Source organism: Dendropsophus ebraccatus, chromosome 6 (genome assembly GCF_027789765.1).
Source record: "Dendropsophus ebraccatus isolate aDenEbr1 chromosome 6, aDenEbr1.pat, whole genome shotgun sequence".
NCBI classification, from domain to species: Eukaryota; Metazoa; Chordata; class Amphibia; order Anura; family Hylidae; genus Dendropsophus; species Dendropsophus ebraccatus.
Window position 1 is genome coordinate 79,331,160 of NC_091459.1, and position 16,091 is coordinate 79,347,250.

The 16,091-nt window shown below is 41.4% G+C and overlaps 1 protein-coding gene across 2 annotated transcripts in view; it reads left to right on the plus strand.

The window, feature by feature from the left end:
* Positions 1-1,226: 1,226 nt before the first annotated feature.
* Positions 1,227-16,091, plus strand: part of WDR49 (WD repeat domain 49) — an 81,892-nt gene continuing 67,027 nt past the window's right edge. For both annotated transcript variants that reach the window (XM_069973826.1, XM_069973827.1), the window contains exons 1-5: positions 1,227-1,898; positions 6,043-6,483; positions 9,830-10,006; positions 10,123-10,297; positions 11,651-11,818. In XM_069973826.1, the coding sequence (XP_069829927.1) occupies positions 1,746-1,898; positions 6,043-6,483; positions 9,830-10,006; positions 10,123-10,297; positions 11,651-11,818 (1,114 nt within the window). In that variant the 5' untranslated portion in view covers positions 1,227-1,745. The remainder of the gene's footprint in view (positions 1,899-6,042; positions 6,484-9,829; positions 10,007-10,122; positions 10,298-11,650; positions 11,819-16,091) is intronic.

The window sequence follows — 16,091 nt, forward strand, 5'->3', positions numbered from 1 at the left end:
TGGCAGTGTTATCCAGTCACAGTATGGCGGTATTGGTCAGGTCTGGTTTGACAGTGTTATCCAGCACAGTATGGCGGTATTGGTCAGGTCTGGTGTAGCAGTGTTACCCAGTCACAGTTTGGTATACCTGTTGTGCCCTGTATATACATGTACTGTATGGATGGAGTAGGGGGTCCTGTATATACATGTACTGTATAGATGGAGTAGGGGGTCCTGTATATACATGTACTGTATAGATGGAGTAGGGGGTCCTGTATATACATGTACTGTATAGATGGAGTAGGGGGTCCTGTATACATGTACAGTATAGATGGAGTAGGGGGTCCTGTATATACATGTACTGTATGGATGGAGTAAGGGGTCCTGTATATACATGTACTGTATAGATGGAGTAGGGGGTCCTGTATATACATGTACTGTATAGATGGAGTAGGGGGTCCTGTATATACATGTACTGTATAGATGGAGTAGGGGGTCCTGTATATACATGTACTGTATAGATGGAGTAGGGGGTCCTGTATATACATGTACTGTATAGATGGAGTAGGGGGTCCTGTATATACATGTACTGTATAGATGGAGTAGGGGTCCCTGTATATACATGTACTGTATAGATAGAGTAGGGGGTCCTGTATATACATGTACTGTATAGATGGAGTAGGGGGTCCTGTATATACATGTACTGTATAGATAGAGTAGGGGGTCCTGTATATATACATGTACTGTATAGATGGAGTAGGGGGTCCTGTATACATGTTCTGTATAGATGGAGTAGGAGGTCCTGTATATACATGTACTGTATAGATGCAGTAGGGGGTCCTGTATATACATGTACTGTATAGATGGAGTAGGGGGTCTACCAGTTATTACTGTGGATGTTGTGAGGCAGCTTCCCTAGCAACCATTGCTCCCTGTGAAAATGAAAGCAGTAATCCTATTGGTTGCTAAGGCTCCAACTGCCGTGTCTGCTGCAGCTAATTATATCACCTGTGTGTGCAGTGAGGAGATTTTCCCATTCATCTCTATGGGGCGCCTCTCTTTCCCCTCCCCCTCCCCTCCTGTACATCTGGCGGGGACGGGACCTTCGCAATAACCTTCCCGGGCACCCAATGTATCTGTGTGCCAAATTTGGGGTCAAACGGTTCAGGCGTTTGGAAGTCTATAGAGGACAGACAGACAGACAGACAGAAGGACAGACAGACAGACAGAAGGACAGACAGACTTTGATTTTTATGATATAGATATATGTATTCACTCACCGCTTAAGGTCACAGTGATAACTTTGGGTGTTGAAATAAAATAAAAATTATTTTGAAGATTTGAAGCTATATGTGAATCCTTAGATTGTTGTATTACCAACAAGGTATTCTCTTTCAAGAGATCAGCACACGCAGCAGTGTATCCAGCCTTGTGTTTGTTCAGTTAGAGGACATAGTGTGTTGTCCAGCTCTGTGTAGTGTTGCTATGACACAAGAGGCCTGGAAATAAAGACAAAAACATTCCTGCACAGCCATTCATGTAACCTCCACACACCGGAAATCCAGGGACTGAAGACGACTGTCAAGTATGACTGGTTACATACTAACTATACATGCCTATTGAGGTGCACAACAAGACGTCTCTGACTTCTACCAATTTTGTTACTAAGTAGAGCTTTTAATAAGTGCACTGTTATATCGGTAGTCGCTACTTATAATGCAGGACCTGAGTGTTAAAACACAAAGGACTTGATTAAGAAAGAAGAGATGAACAGCCAAAACCCTCCTGTTGTTGAAAGACAGCCCAGCTCTCTCGCTCTGCCAAGTGAAGAAAGTTCAGAAGGTGGCAGACATCTAGGGGAATCAATTGAAAACAGGCTTAGCATAAAGGATTTTACCGAAATTCAAAATCTGTTTAAGGTAAGTGAACAAATAGTAGACAAACAAGAAATGTTCCTGTTATTTTATTAAAGTTACCAACCACAAGAGCTCGGTAAAGTTTTCACATCAGAAACTTTTGATGATGGTTGGACCAGGTGTCTACCTATACATAGTAAAGGGTGTACCCAGAGGGGGAGATTTATTAAACATGGTGTAAAGTGAAACTGGCTCAGTCGCCCCTAGCAACCAATCAGATTCCACCTTTCATTCCTCACAGACACTTTGAAAAATTGAAAGGTGGAGTCTGATTGGTTGCCGGGGACAACTGAGCCAGTTTCACTTTACACCATGTCTAATAAATCTCCCCCATAGTGAATTAAAGTAGATATATTCACTGGTCCGCAGCTGTGCAATGACTAATCACCCATAGTCAATCCGGCTGTACTGTCAGTGTGATTATCATTTATTACAGGGACAAAATGTAGATAAATCTTGGATCAGTTAGATGATGACAATAGTGACAAATGCATATTGGCGCTAATCTATTGTCCATCGAATAAATCACCTACACCCAGACAGTGACGGTATATATCCATCATGTTTGACAGATACTCAGTCGGTTCTAAAAAGGGTGTAGTAAAAGAACTGTAAATAACTGATAAAAAATCACTAGTGTATTATCAGCTGAAGGTTTCCCACTTATAGATGAATATTTGTCCATTGATGACCAAAATTCATAGGCATGTCTTTTAAATGTCCACACCAGAGGATCAGATTTCTCTTGAAAAAAGATTATCATTATACACAAGAAAATGATCGTTTTCCTTGTGGTAAAAAAATAAAATGACCTAGAGGCAATTTATCAGAACTCACATTGCTTACATTAGTCTTAAAGGGGTTGGTCACTTTTTCAGTGTACAGTATCAGTAAGTGTATTCACATTACTTACTGACAGCAGCTCCCTGTGTACCTTATAGAGCTAAAATCAGACTCCCCTCCTCCAGGCTGTGCTGCCCTGCTCTGTGGTGAGTCCGTCCATAAGATGGGAAGCATGCAGCAGAATTGTCCCTTTCTTTGTGTACTCCATAGGCATATACAGACAGTGGTAGAAACTGATGGCGGGGAATGGTCACATGCTCCTTCATGTCGGCCATCTTATGGACAGAATCACCACAGAGCAGGGCAGCACAGCCTGGAAGGAGGGGTGGGTGCTACTGTCAGTAAGTGCTGTGAGTACACTTACTAATACTTTACACTGAACAATTTGCTATAAAGTGGCCAACCCCTTTAACCTCTTCAAGGCTTATTTTGACCATTTGCATGTTATTTTTCAGAGCAATGATGGTGAACAGAGGGAGATTCCTCCCCGTTGTTTGACTGCAGCATCTATAGTGTTAACTATAAGGATCGGAATGTGATTCTGGTCCCAATAATTAATGCGGGTGCCCAGTTATGACTGAAAGCCGGGACCCACCACAGATGGCACAGCTTCTGTGCCCATTTCATTCATGGATGTGTTGGTATGGGGGTTTAAAATGAAGTGTGTAAGTCTGGGTTATCTAAGTGGTAGTTATTCCATAAAAATGCTGGCCAATAAACCTCTGGTTATCCAAATGACAGTTTCTAGGAACGCTTGTTTTTTATAACTGGCCCGTGTAAAAGGGCCTTAATACTGCAAATTTAGGAGGCATAATTTGCATAACACTGGTAGTATTGAGCTAACTTGCCAAACCCAAACCTCTCCCGGTGGCTGGAGAAGTTGCAGCCCTAGGGAGCCATGGAAAACATGGAAACAGCCAAAGATTCTATCCATAGTTTCCTGGCAGCCCTAGGACTGCATCCAACTTCTCCACCAGGAGTCAAATGCCAAACATTTGGGTTCAGCAATGTCGCGGAACACTAAAAGCTGGGAGGAATCACTTAAAGGGGTACTCCAGCTTGGGGGCTATTTTTTTATCTGGCCGGGGAGGAGGTGGCTGAGAGAAAAGACATCCACTCACCTCCCCGGTTCCAGCAGCGAGTCCCGTATCGCGGCGCTCCGGTCCCCAGTTCCTGGCTGCTTCCTGGTGTCTGACGCGGGCCCGAGACGTGACGCCTCTGGTCCGCTCAGCCAGTCAGTGACAGAGGCGGGATCTGAGCGGACTTGAAACGGATCCTGCCTCTGTTACTGACAGGCTGAGCGGGCTTGAGAAGTCATGTCTCGGGCCCACGTCTGACACCAGAAAGCGGCCAGGGACCAGAGCGCCGCGATACGGGACCCATCGCTGGAACCGGGGAGGTGAGTGGATGTCTTTTCTCTCAGTCACCTCCTCCCTGGCCAGATAAAAAAATAGCCCCCACGCTGGAGTACCCCTTTAATAACTTCTCCATGGTTTTTAAAGTTCCTCCTCTATTTTTTTATACTCTGTTTAGTCGCTTAGGTCTGGAATTAGCAGATATATAACAGCAGTAGCAGTTGTAGGCTCTTATCCATTGCCTAAAAATCTATCCTTTAACTGTAAAGTCAACCTTTTTTTTTTCAAATAGGCATTGCCCTTAGAATAAGGCATGACTAAGAGATCTTGGAGTTTCGAGCGCTGGAGCCCCCTGTGAGATAGAGATCCAGAAATCCCCATTGAATAAAGCTGATAGCTATGCGCACGTTGCCGCTACATTTGTTATCTATAGAGCTGTCAAAGTGAGACAAATTCAGCTTTTGGTTTTCTTCTGCATTTCCATAAAGAATGAATGGAGCTGAGGCTGTTAAAGGGGTACTCCGGTGAAAAATATTTTTCCATCAAAACTGGTTTCAGAAAGTTATATAGATTTGTAATTTAACTTCTATTGTTAAAATCTCTAGTCTTCCCATGCTTATCAGCTGATGTATGTCCTGCAGGAAATGGTGTTTTCATTTCAATTTGACATGGTGCTCTCTGCTGCCACCTATGTCCGAGACAGGAACTGTCGAGAGCAGGAGAGGTTTTCTATGGGGATTTGCTGCTGGTCTGCACAGTTCCTGGCAGCAGAGAGCACCCTGTCAAACTGAAAAGAAAACAACATTTCCTGCAGGACATACAGCAGCTGATAAGTAAAGGAAGACTTGAGATTTTTTAAAAAGTGTTTATTTACAAATCTATATAACTTTCAGAAACCAGTTGATTTAAAAGAAAAAGATTTTTGCCGGAGTACCCCTTTTATGCTGCAACAATTTAAGGCTAAATGGATCAGGAACTACTAGTGGTAGCAGTTTTTAAAGAAGTTATGCTAGGAGGGAAAGTATGCTCAAGCCTACTGCTCCTGGGTGCTAACTTCCTGTTATTCCACATCTCTTAGTATACCTTCCGAGATGGAAGTGGGCAGGTGTATATCCCGATCATCGCATGCAGGTGAAACCAAGCCCACACGCAATGACCAATATTTGTACTTGTGTAACTGCATACTTCTGAGACGTGAAAAGATGGGAAATTAGCGATGGGGACAAGGGATGTAGCTAAAGGGAGTGCCGAAGGTATAGTTGGGGGACCATTTCTCCTCCCCATATAAGAAGGCTAGTACTACAAATAAAGCATTATTGTTAAGGGGCCCTGTGACAGACTGGAGTTTGCATTATCCATACACTCTCTTCAGGCACACGGGGGTATAAAGTATAACTTTATACCCCCCCAATACACAGACACAAAAAGACACTTTATATTATATTTTACCTCAGCCTGCAGACAAACCTGCACTGAGCTGAGAATGTGAGATGGTTCAGACAACACACAAGCCATCCCCGGCCTTGCTGACTCTATGAATTGGCTTGATTGATTGATCAATTGACTGTCAGAGAACCCATTATACAGTGGCTATGAAACAGTTTCAGACATTACTTAACTTTTTTCATTTAATACATATTGAACAGTGAAGAACATGGCTCCAGTCTTCTCGCTAGAGATAAGTAGATGAGAGAATAGATTTGCTAACTCAGCAATTCCTACATTGATGTACAGTCTTTACGGCAGAATCAATATTCAGATTTGGACATTATATTGGCCCACTTTGAGAAACTCAAGTTGGTGGTAGAGTTTGTCGACCTTTAGTAGCAGAGATGTCAAATGTAATGATGTTATTACATTTTCTTAATATAACACAGTATTGTAATATCGCTAATCGACGTCCTTGTCAGCTCGTAAAAATATTGTTATGTATATGTCTTTCCCCCCAGTCCCCAGAGCTAAATCCGCCAGAATGTATGAGCAAGGAGGAATTCATGGAGAGAACATATGCAGCCGTGAGGCGCGGTGTGAAAGAAGAATACGGGAATTTATTTGATAAGATAGATGTGACTCGTGAAGGTTTCATTGATTGGGACAAATTAACATCCTTCATGCTGCTTGAGCTTTACGAGAAAGATGAACGAGTGAAATCATCAGTAATTCCCCAGTGGAAGGATATTCGCAGCCTTCCATTAATTCACAAGGAAAACATCCAAAAAGTAGTTTATTTGAAAGGTTCTTGCCGCTATGTAACTTTGAGCAAAGATGGATTACTGGGAGTCTGGGGAGAGAATTTAAAACTACAAAGAAGCCTGCGGATCTGCACAGATACCGTCAAGCTAAAAGATTTATGGGCAACCAGCTTGGTGTTTCTGGCCAATGTAAACAAGGTAAATATGGATGTAAATATAAGTAATGCATATATCAATAAGGCAAGGGTGGAGGGTTACATTGTGGGCTGTATTAATTGTATCTGTCACACAGACTCTACACAATGTGAAGAGTATGCCCTGTGCTGGCACGGCTTAGGGATGGGAATAGGATCAAGAAATGTAATTGGCAGTCTATGTAGAAAGGCTAAATAAATGAGCAATGTCACTAAGTAATGAAAAACATAAATCTAAATATAAAAAAACAGCACATTCATTATACATTTCTGGAAGGCCGATAAATGAAGTAAACACGGTATAGCCAGTGACCTGTACCTAAAGTTCATTGGTCCACTTCCTGGGTTTTAAAAGAGCGGACAACAGAACACTTAATCCAATAAGGAGCGCAAAATTACCCCAATGCTAAAAACATTAGCTTTCTTCCCAGATATAAATCACTATAACACAAAGTTATAGAAAAAACAATTACCTTATTTCCATATAAATATGGCTCAAATCATGACAGCTCACTGATTTCTAATGCAAAGGGTTTTAAAGGAATATTGCCTGACTTAATTCAGGGCATAGATGCCAATTTTAAGTTTGCCCATATAATGCATATTCATCATCACTATTGCTGCTGTGTCATCTGTTTCATCCCAGCTTTGCTACATCCATACATTTCATTACTATCTAGGTCATGTGACCTCTGATCGGTTACCATCTTGATGTTCAGATTTCATGCTGCATTCTATCTTTTTCATATCTGCGATCACTCTCATGCATGGGCACAGCATCATATAAAACGCCAGTACCACCTCTGGGAGGACAGTGTAATATTCCTCATCTCTATATATTTCTATATAAGCTAAGTAGTCAAGAAAGCTGAACTGTCCTCAAATTGTAACACTGTGACAGGTGCTTTGTAATCAGCGTACAGAGCTTGAGTGGAACAGTCTATGCAGCTGTATAGAGGATGTTCTGCTGGCTGAGATGGTGACCCCAATGAGAACAAAGAAACACATAATTTTGAGGGGGTCACTGTGAGATCACATGACCCAAGTGAAAGAAAAGATTCCAGGAATTATTACTAGCTGAAATAAGCTCTCTTTTATTTCCTGTATTTCTTGTAGATTGCCCCAAGCACACTACCCCAACCAACATCTACACCCCAAACTATTCTCACCAGCTCAATCTTGTCAAAACTTACACATATTCTAATGCCCCAAAACCATAGCTTTAAACACTGGCAAAACAAACTGGGGGGTTGCAATGCCCCCCCCTTCCATCTTATGGCTCCTTACCCTAAGAGTTCAGTACTTGTCCCTCCAAACTGTTGCAAGCCTCAAGTCACACAAATGATCCTACTCACCTCACAATCACCTAAACATGGCAGGATTCATCAGTGTTAGATTATTGAGGTCCCCGTGATCTCTTTCTCTCTACCCATATGTTTAGTAGACCATCCTTTTTTTTTTTTATACCGAATGTAACTCAGCAATACCTGACATATCTAAATGTACCTGTAGCTTAAATATATAGGGGGAAATTTATCAAGACCTTAAATAAAGCCCCATCCCTATTCACCCCACCGTATTTACTAAGAGGGGCGCCTATTCTGAGGCATACGCCAGGGTCACAGATGATAAATATGCCCCACAGTGTTAAAAACTATGCAGTGGTAACTTTGTATTATTATATGTGCCTTTTACAGAGTACATCACTATAGATTTTGTTACTGTGATATGATTATTAGTGGTGTTTTCTTAGTTGTTATGCCTTTTACTATATTAATATTTAATGGGACTGTTGATGATCTGTTCTCTTTATTGGCATTGACAATAAATTACATTTGCTAAGGTAAGAAGGATTGTCTGACCAAAATAGGTTAGAATGATTGACTTTATTCAGGGGGTAAGACAAGAGGAAAAAAGGAGCCGGGAGGATGGTGCCTCGTGTAATCCTGTTACATGAAAATGTGTGAATTAAAAGTATAGATGGACTATCACCTTTTAGCCCCTTGGGCTATGTGCATATCACCCCACTTTGGGGTAGCTTGTAGCGTTGGATGATGGCTGCCGGCCGAAAGATCCAGGAAATGGGACTCTCCCAGTGTCGGGACCCCTGGTTTCATGCAGTGGAGAGAAGAAAAAAGTACCTGGGAATGTATCCTGGCGCTGCCAAAAATTCATTCATGAGTGGAGTATAAAACATAGTGCTGAGAAACCGATCAATTATTTCTCACATGACTCCCTTACTCACCTTGCTCCAATTCACTACAGGAAATGAGCTCCATTATAAGTCTATTGAGCTGGGCAGTGAGTACATAGCTTCTCCCAGCGATATATTGTGATCAGTGTGGGGGGGGGGGGGGTCTCAACACTAAGGGCCCTATTCCACCGGACGATTATCATTCAGATTATCTTTAAATCGTTCCAATCTAAACGATAATCATTCGGTTGAAATGCAATTAACGATTAACGATAGAACGAGAAGTCGTTGATCGCTTTATAAGACCAGGACCTATTTTTATCGTTGCTCGTTCGCAAATCGTTTGCATTGAATAAGACATCGTTCGGTTGTTCGCAATAGATACGAACGCAATAGCGAATAAATAGCGGAGAAAAAACTATCGCAGTTACGATCATAAGTAACGAATATCGTTCCATGGAAATGAGTGAACGTTTTCAGGTCTTTCGCAATAGCGGTCGTTTGAGATCGTTAATCATTAACGATTATGCAAATGATAATCGTCTGGTGGAATAGGGCCCTAAGATCCCGTCAAATCAAAACTTTTGACATGCCTCTAGGTAATATTATTAGTTCTTACAAATGACAGTAACAAACTTACTTTTTATCTGGGATAGAAGAATTAGATTTGGGGCTATGCATAGGACGCATAGAGCCCAAACTCTTGCAGCTATATTTTTGTTTTAAGAAAACATCTTCTGTAAATAAAGCGTTAAAAAGTAACAATTATATGGGTTTAAAGTGAGCTTCTACTTGTAAGAAACATATGATCCCTAAATGTTCTCAGTCCATATATGAGCCCATGAAATCATTCTGTTTTGAAGAGTCCAATTTTTATACTGTACAGCAAGGATGGGGAACCCTTGTCCCTCCAGCTGTTGCAAAACTACAATTCCCATCATGCCTGGACAGCCAAAATTTTAGCTTTGGTTCTCCAGGCAGGACGGCAATTGTAGTTTTGCAACAGCTTGGGGCCTGAAGGTTCCCCATCCCTGCTGTAGAGGGCCCTAGCATTTGAAGTGGCACCCCACCCCACACACACCCCACATCCTACACACACACAATTTATTAATTCCATGGTTTTGTGCCATATTTTCACTGTCATTGTTCTCCACAGATCGCAGTAGCTTTTACCAGTAAGGAAATCTGTTTCTATGATCTCAGTTCCAAGCAGGACCTGTTTTGCCAGTATAAACTGCAAGGATTACCTGCTACCCCATTATGCATGGATTACTGGCACAACCCAGATGATGGCAATGATGCTATTCTTACATTTGGAGATGTCAATGGGCAGGTACAGCAAGGAATAAAGAGAATTTCTTAGCTTTATGTTATCCATGTTCCCTTGTGAGCTGCTTACAATGTCATTGTCTGGTAAAGACTGTGCTAAAGCACTCCTTATCTTTATAGGTCCAGGCTATCTGTTTCACAACAGCTATGATATCCTTGTTTGAGCGACCAGCTAATTCTACAGAGGACCAACAGACTACTCTGTACATTACCTGGAAAGAATTGGTCAGCGGATTCCACAAATGTTGCTCTATCACAAAACATGAACTTCATGAAAACAACTGGGTGCGACAAGGTGATGAGCTAAGTCATTCGTATGAGCACTTCTAGAAATGAACTCATTTGCAAGGACGATGCTCTTATTAGCTTTCAACATAAGACAAATGATTGCATTCCCCTTCATACCATCAAGGATGTGAATGAGGCATTGCAGTTTGTTGCATGCAGCCATAGCCAGCCATATTACCTTATCTGCAGTGCTATATGGCTGTGCTAAGGCTTCGCCCAGTGACATTGATCACATATGGCCGTTCTCAACCATCTCTAACACCCGATATGGCTTAAAATGCTTACGGATGCATTTGTGAAATGGTTGTTTATAATGGTTGCTCAACCTACTTTTATCTTATCCGTATGACCACCGTAAAGGACCCTCTGTGACTAATATTTACTCATCAGCAGCTTTATAGCATAGCTTCATTAACTTTTTAGTAATATTTACCTTGTGCAGTATAAAACAAGCTCCCTGGAAACTGATTAGTTTAGTTACTTCTGATGATTCTTATTATGCTTCAATAGAAGAAACATAAAAGATCCATCAACAGCAGCTTACTGATTATTTCAATAGAATAGACAGGTTTTCCATACAATAGCTAGTTTTTCTACATTGACACAGATAAATAAGAGGTAGTCCACAGATGCTAGATTAATCTAGATGTAACAACCACAGAGAGCCAGTAGATGTGAAGCATCCCGATGCAGCATGGCTTATATGGTTAGTAGGTTACAGCTGGCTACTGCTGCATTGAACTTTTCAAGAGGCAATAGACAGTTTAATAAAAATAAGATTGAATGGCTAAATTCCCCCAGCCATTTTAATGTTCCAATATTTTATTCCTCTTGGTGAACAATATCACATTACATTTAGCTGCAGGAAGGTTACTGGATATGTGTTAAGGATAGGCTTTGGTTTTGCTTGAATTGCTTCAAGTAACATTATTCTCCTTCCAATCTGACAATACTACTCTGTTATCATTGCAGAAATATTGTAATCTAATTGCTCAGAGAGCTGTACCTGAAATCTCCTGTCTCTCTTGACCTAAAACCTCCTGATTGATATTCCTATTTCCAGTACATTTAGAAAAGGCATGTTCCATGCATTATGGTGTAATAAAGTCACAGAACGCGGCAGCGCACTTCTACAGATCGCTTCCAGAAATGTTTTGGTTCAGTAGGAAGGGTTTGATTAAAAAGATGACAGCTTCTTAATTGACCTTAAAGTAACTGTGGTACACTTCTAACATTTCCAATCCGTCATGGTAATAAAGATCATTTTTGGATTTGCTTGACATTTTTCGTTCCTGCGACACTCTGCTTGATGGAACATCTTGCGCTAACCTAATGAGGATATTTCTGTATTCGCTCTCAGTTACTTACAGCTCTCACTTAGAGGCATTTCTGTCATGTACTACAAGTGACAATAACACTGTAATTCTGGCCTGGAGAGAAAAAGGAAAAGCCCATCTGAGGACAACCTCTCTGAACATTACTAAAGGAATTAATGGCTTTGACTATGATTCGGGACTAAACATAATTGGTATGTATCAGCCCTGAAAAACTGAATAGGGCAGCACTAATTCGTTTTTTTATGGCAGAATTTAGGAATAACAAGGTAAGGTAATTTGTTCTACATTTCCCTTTCTGCAGAAAGTCCTTTACCTTCACCGCTACAATTGTCAAATGGTTTCTGTAGAGCCCAGGGTCCACGTTTTATCACACAGGAAGCATATATAAAAGAAATTTTAGTGTGTATTAAAGGCATTTTCAAGGAGTTTTTATTAGTAAATATTCTTAGGTTAGGTCATCAATATTTGATCAGCAGCTTTAATCCCTACCAGACACTCTATAGCTGCTGTACCTGATATTGCAACTCTCCCCACTGCAATACAGCAATACAGTATGTGCCTGGTAGGAAGGAAAGAAACTGGGACAGGTCCCTTCAATCAGCTGATTTGTTGGGTATAAGGGAGGGAGGGGGGGGGACTGGGAGTCGGATCAGATTCACCACCAATCAGATATTGAAGGTAGGTCTACAAAATTTTGATGACATGTTCCTTTTTGAGTTCTATGAGATACCACAGTGCTGAAAAGACTTTGGGGTAAATTTATCATTTGTAACTTTACCTTTTAATTTTCCCATATAGTTTCAATTTTACAAAATGTATCATATTATCGCATGATGTATGATGAATTTGCACATTTTTTCTAAATAGTTTCACATAATAAATGTGTCTAAAAATCTAGATGGTTGATGTGTGAGGAGTGGACAAGGGGAGAACACTGACGAGGGTCTTGTATGTATTGGAGATTGCATGAGGGTCGGTACTAGGAGATCAGGGTTAACTTTCCAAATCTAAATCAACAGTTGTCAGGAACTTACCTCACCGTGATCCAGCGGCGTCTGCCTCCAGCTCGGCTTGGGAGCGTGCCGTTGATCCGCTCGCCGGAGCCGAGTGACGTCACGGAGACCCGACGGCGTCCCTAGCAACCAGGGGCGCCGTGGACTCACGTGACTGCTGGCCGGCTGGCCCGCACACAGCTGAGAGTACTGCACTCAGACTGAGTGACGGATAACCCGGCCACTCAGTCTGCAGTGCATCAGCTGCAGTACGGCTTGACTCAGGAGGCAGGACCAATCAGCCTTTGGTCCGGGCTCCTGGTCCAGTATATAGTAAAGTGTTAGCCAGTGTAATATCGCTGGCTATTAGGTAACCTCTGGTCCCAGCTCTCCCCAGTCTATTTCTGCATTTCCCGTCCTAATTCCCTTCTGCCTGCTTACTCGTGTTCCCGACTTCCCGCCTGACCCGTGACTATTCTTTTTGTGCCGATTTTGTACTGCGTTGCCCGTGTGGTTTGACCTAGCTTGTTCACTATTCTCTATTGTGTTTGTCTGTCTGTCGTGTTTTGTGTCCCACGTACTCAGTGCAGGGAACGTCTTCGTGGTTGACCGCGACCGCCTAGGGTCGACTGAGGCAATTAGGCAGGGACAGTGGGTGGGTTCAGATAAGGGCCCTGGTTGTGTTTGTCCATCCCTGACAACAGTAGATGTAATATAGAGCAAGTTTGCAATATACATTCATTATTTTTGTTGTTGTTATCATGCTGTAAAACAAAGCTGAACTTACCAGAAATCCAGGTCCAGTCTCCTGAAGGAAGATTTTCTGACTGGTTCTGGTTGGAAAAAACAGACTTAACACAGGAATTCTGGCCAGTACAGATTGTCACGGCTCAATGTGTCCATCAATCACATGACTGCCTTCTCTCTGTGAGTGCTCAGATGACCTGAGATATACAGGACTTCTGTTTTCTGACTGTTTCCTGTTTTTTGAGAAAGAAAAAGAGAAAACAAGAAGTGCCGTGTTTTCTATGCTAACTAAAAAAAAAAAAAATTGTAAATTGCAAACTTGCCTTATATCACATCTACTGTTGATTTAGATTTTGAAAGTTATAATGACAGTGACACTTTAAGGAGAGAGCGGATTCGGGAAATGTTTTTAAGGTAAAGGTGAGAGGAGTTGGAGTCTAGATGTGTGGTTTCAATGACAGAAAAGAACCTAAGATGACCCCCAAGGCACTGGATTTATGGGACAGAGGAGAGACTGCAGCCATTGACTGTGATCAACAGATTAGAGGGTAGGGTGCATGTAAGATGGGAGAATTTACGAAAAATGGAAGATTCCCTGGACACATAGCACAACAAGCAATACTTAAACACAGACAGGGGTTTGGCTGTTATGGCACCATGTTATCACTGATTATATAGACTAGGCCTGGGAGAGGAACAGCCACTCACATCCACTCTCTGCAGTAGTGCAGCCTCTTGCTTCGGTCCCATAATTTTAATCAGTCATAGTGCTCATAGATGGATATGGGCAGCAATAACCATTTTTCCAAACAAGCAGTTCATGGCTCTGTGTACTCAATCACTTCACTTCTAAAATTAACCTCTAAAAGTTACTTTAGTGTAGATATTTCTTAAAGGGGTTATCCAGCATTAGAAAAAGCCACTTTCTTCCAGAGACAGCAAGATTATTGTTTCTAGCTTCGGCGGGGTTTTGCAATTCAGTTCCATTGAAGTGAATGAAGCTTAACTGAAAAACACACCTGAACTGCAGACAAGAGTGGTGCTGTCTCTAGAAAAAAAGGGTCCATCTTTTTCTAACGCTGGATAACCCCTTTAAATGTAAATGTTAAATTGTGTCAATATTAAGACAACTATATTAGTGTTCTAAAAGGGTGTATTGTCTATAGTGATTGAGAAGTTAGGACAATTGCAAAGGGTAGTTTGCCCTTTGGAGGACTTGATGTTATATTATATAGACACCAATAGACATACCAGACCCTGCTGTCAGCGTCCTATCATAAAAGTAGGACCTACATCTCTGGTCTGGATGAAAGCTATGGCGAAACTTGTGAAAGAAAACAGGCCCCACATTTTGACAGGATTATTCAGTTCTGTGACCTCAGTGCTGCCTGTACTGCCCTGATAACACCCTTGGGGTACTCCATCTATTTAGACAATTTTTACAGGATTAAGAATTGTCCATGCAAATAGAATTGAAAACCACTTCTGTGAGTTTATAGCGTCCATAAAAATGTAATCAAATTTGATTCAAAAACAAATTGTTACAATAGTGCGAGAATTCTCAGACTGTCGCTATAGCAACGCCATTTTATTTCACATACATCATACGCTCCTTACTCTAGGCAACACTGTGATGCGCCTCTGGTCCAGATATAACTTATGATTAGCATGGACAAGGTGTGCTTGATATTTCTAGTGAGCTAGATGCAGCTATATATTTTGGTTATACATTGGACCTAGAGGTATGATTTCACTAAAAGCATTGAAAAGACAGCTGATATGATTAATGGCCACATATACCGTAAAAAGAATTGACTGCCGAGATGATGGAAAGCAAAGTGGCATTACATACATAAAAACACAATTACATTTCCCCGTCCTATGATTACATAGTTTGCATCTGCACAAAAATGTTGAGCAGATGCATGCATACTGCATGGCTCTTGGAATATCTTAAAGGGAATCTATTGTCAGAAAAGGACCTATTCATAATTCATCGTTTTTAAACACATAAAAAAATTTTTATTTATTTAATTTTCTTTGTAAATTATTGCATTAAAGTTTCCATACTGGAAACTGTGTCCTCTTTGCTATCCTCCCTGGACAACACCACATGTCACACAGCATGCTTATAACACTTTAGGCTGCGTTCACACTACGTATATTTCAGTCAGTATTGCAACCAAAACCAGGAGTGGATTAAAAACACAGAAAGGATCTGTTCATACAATGTTGAAATTGAGTGGATGGCCGCCATTTAATGGCAAATATTTGCTGTTATTTTAGAACAACGGCTGTTGTATTGAAATAATGGCCGTTATTTACTGTTATATGGCGGCCATCCACTCAATTTCAACATTGTGTGAACAGATCCTTTCTGTGTTTTTAATCCACTCCTGGTTTTGGTTGCAATACTGACTGAAAAATACTGACTGAAATATACGTAGTGTGAACGCAGCCTTAAAGCCGTATTACACAGCACAATACAGGGGTTAATCAGAGCGCTGATCTGCTAGGTCGGTACACGCTTATCCCACGGCTTGATAATCATGCGAGCAGGGCTGCACGGACATCATTAGCGTAGTCTGTGCAGCCCTTGCTTTAAAGGCGTACTCTGGCCTCAGTATATACAAAGATGTTATGCTTACCTCTTCACGCTTCCTCTGTGTCCTTTTGCCGTGCCTCTGCGTCCCCTGCTGACCACAGCCACCACAGCAAACCCTTA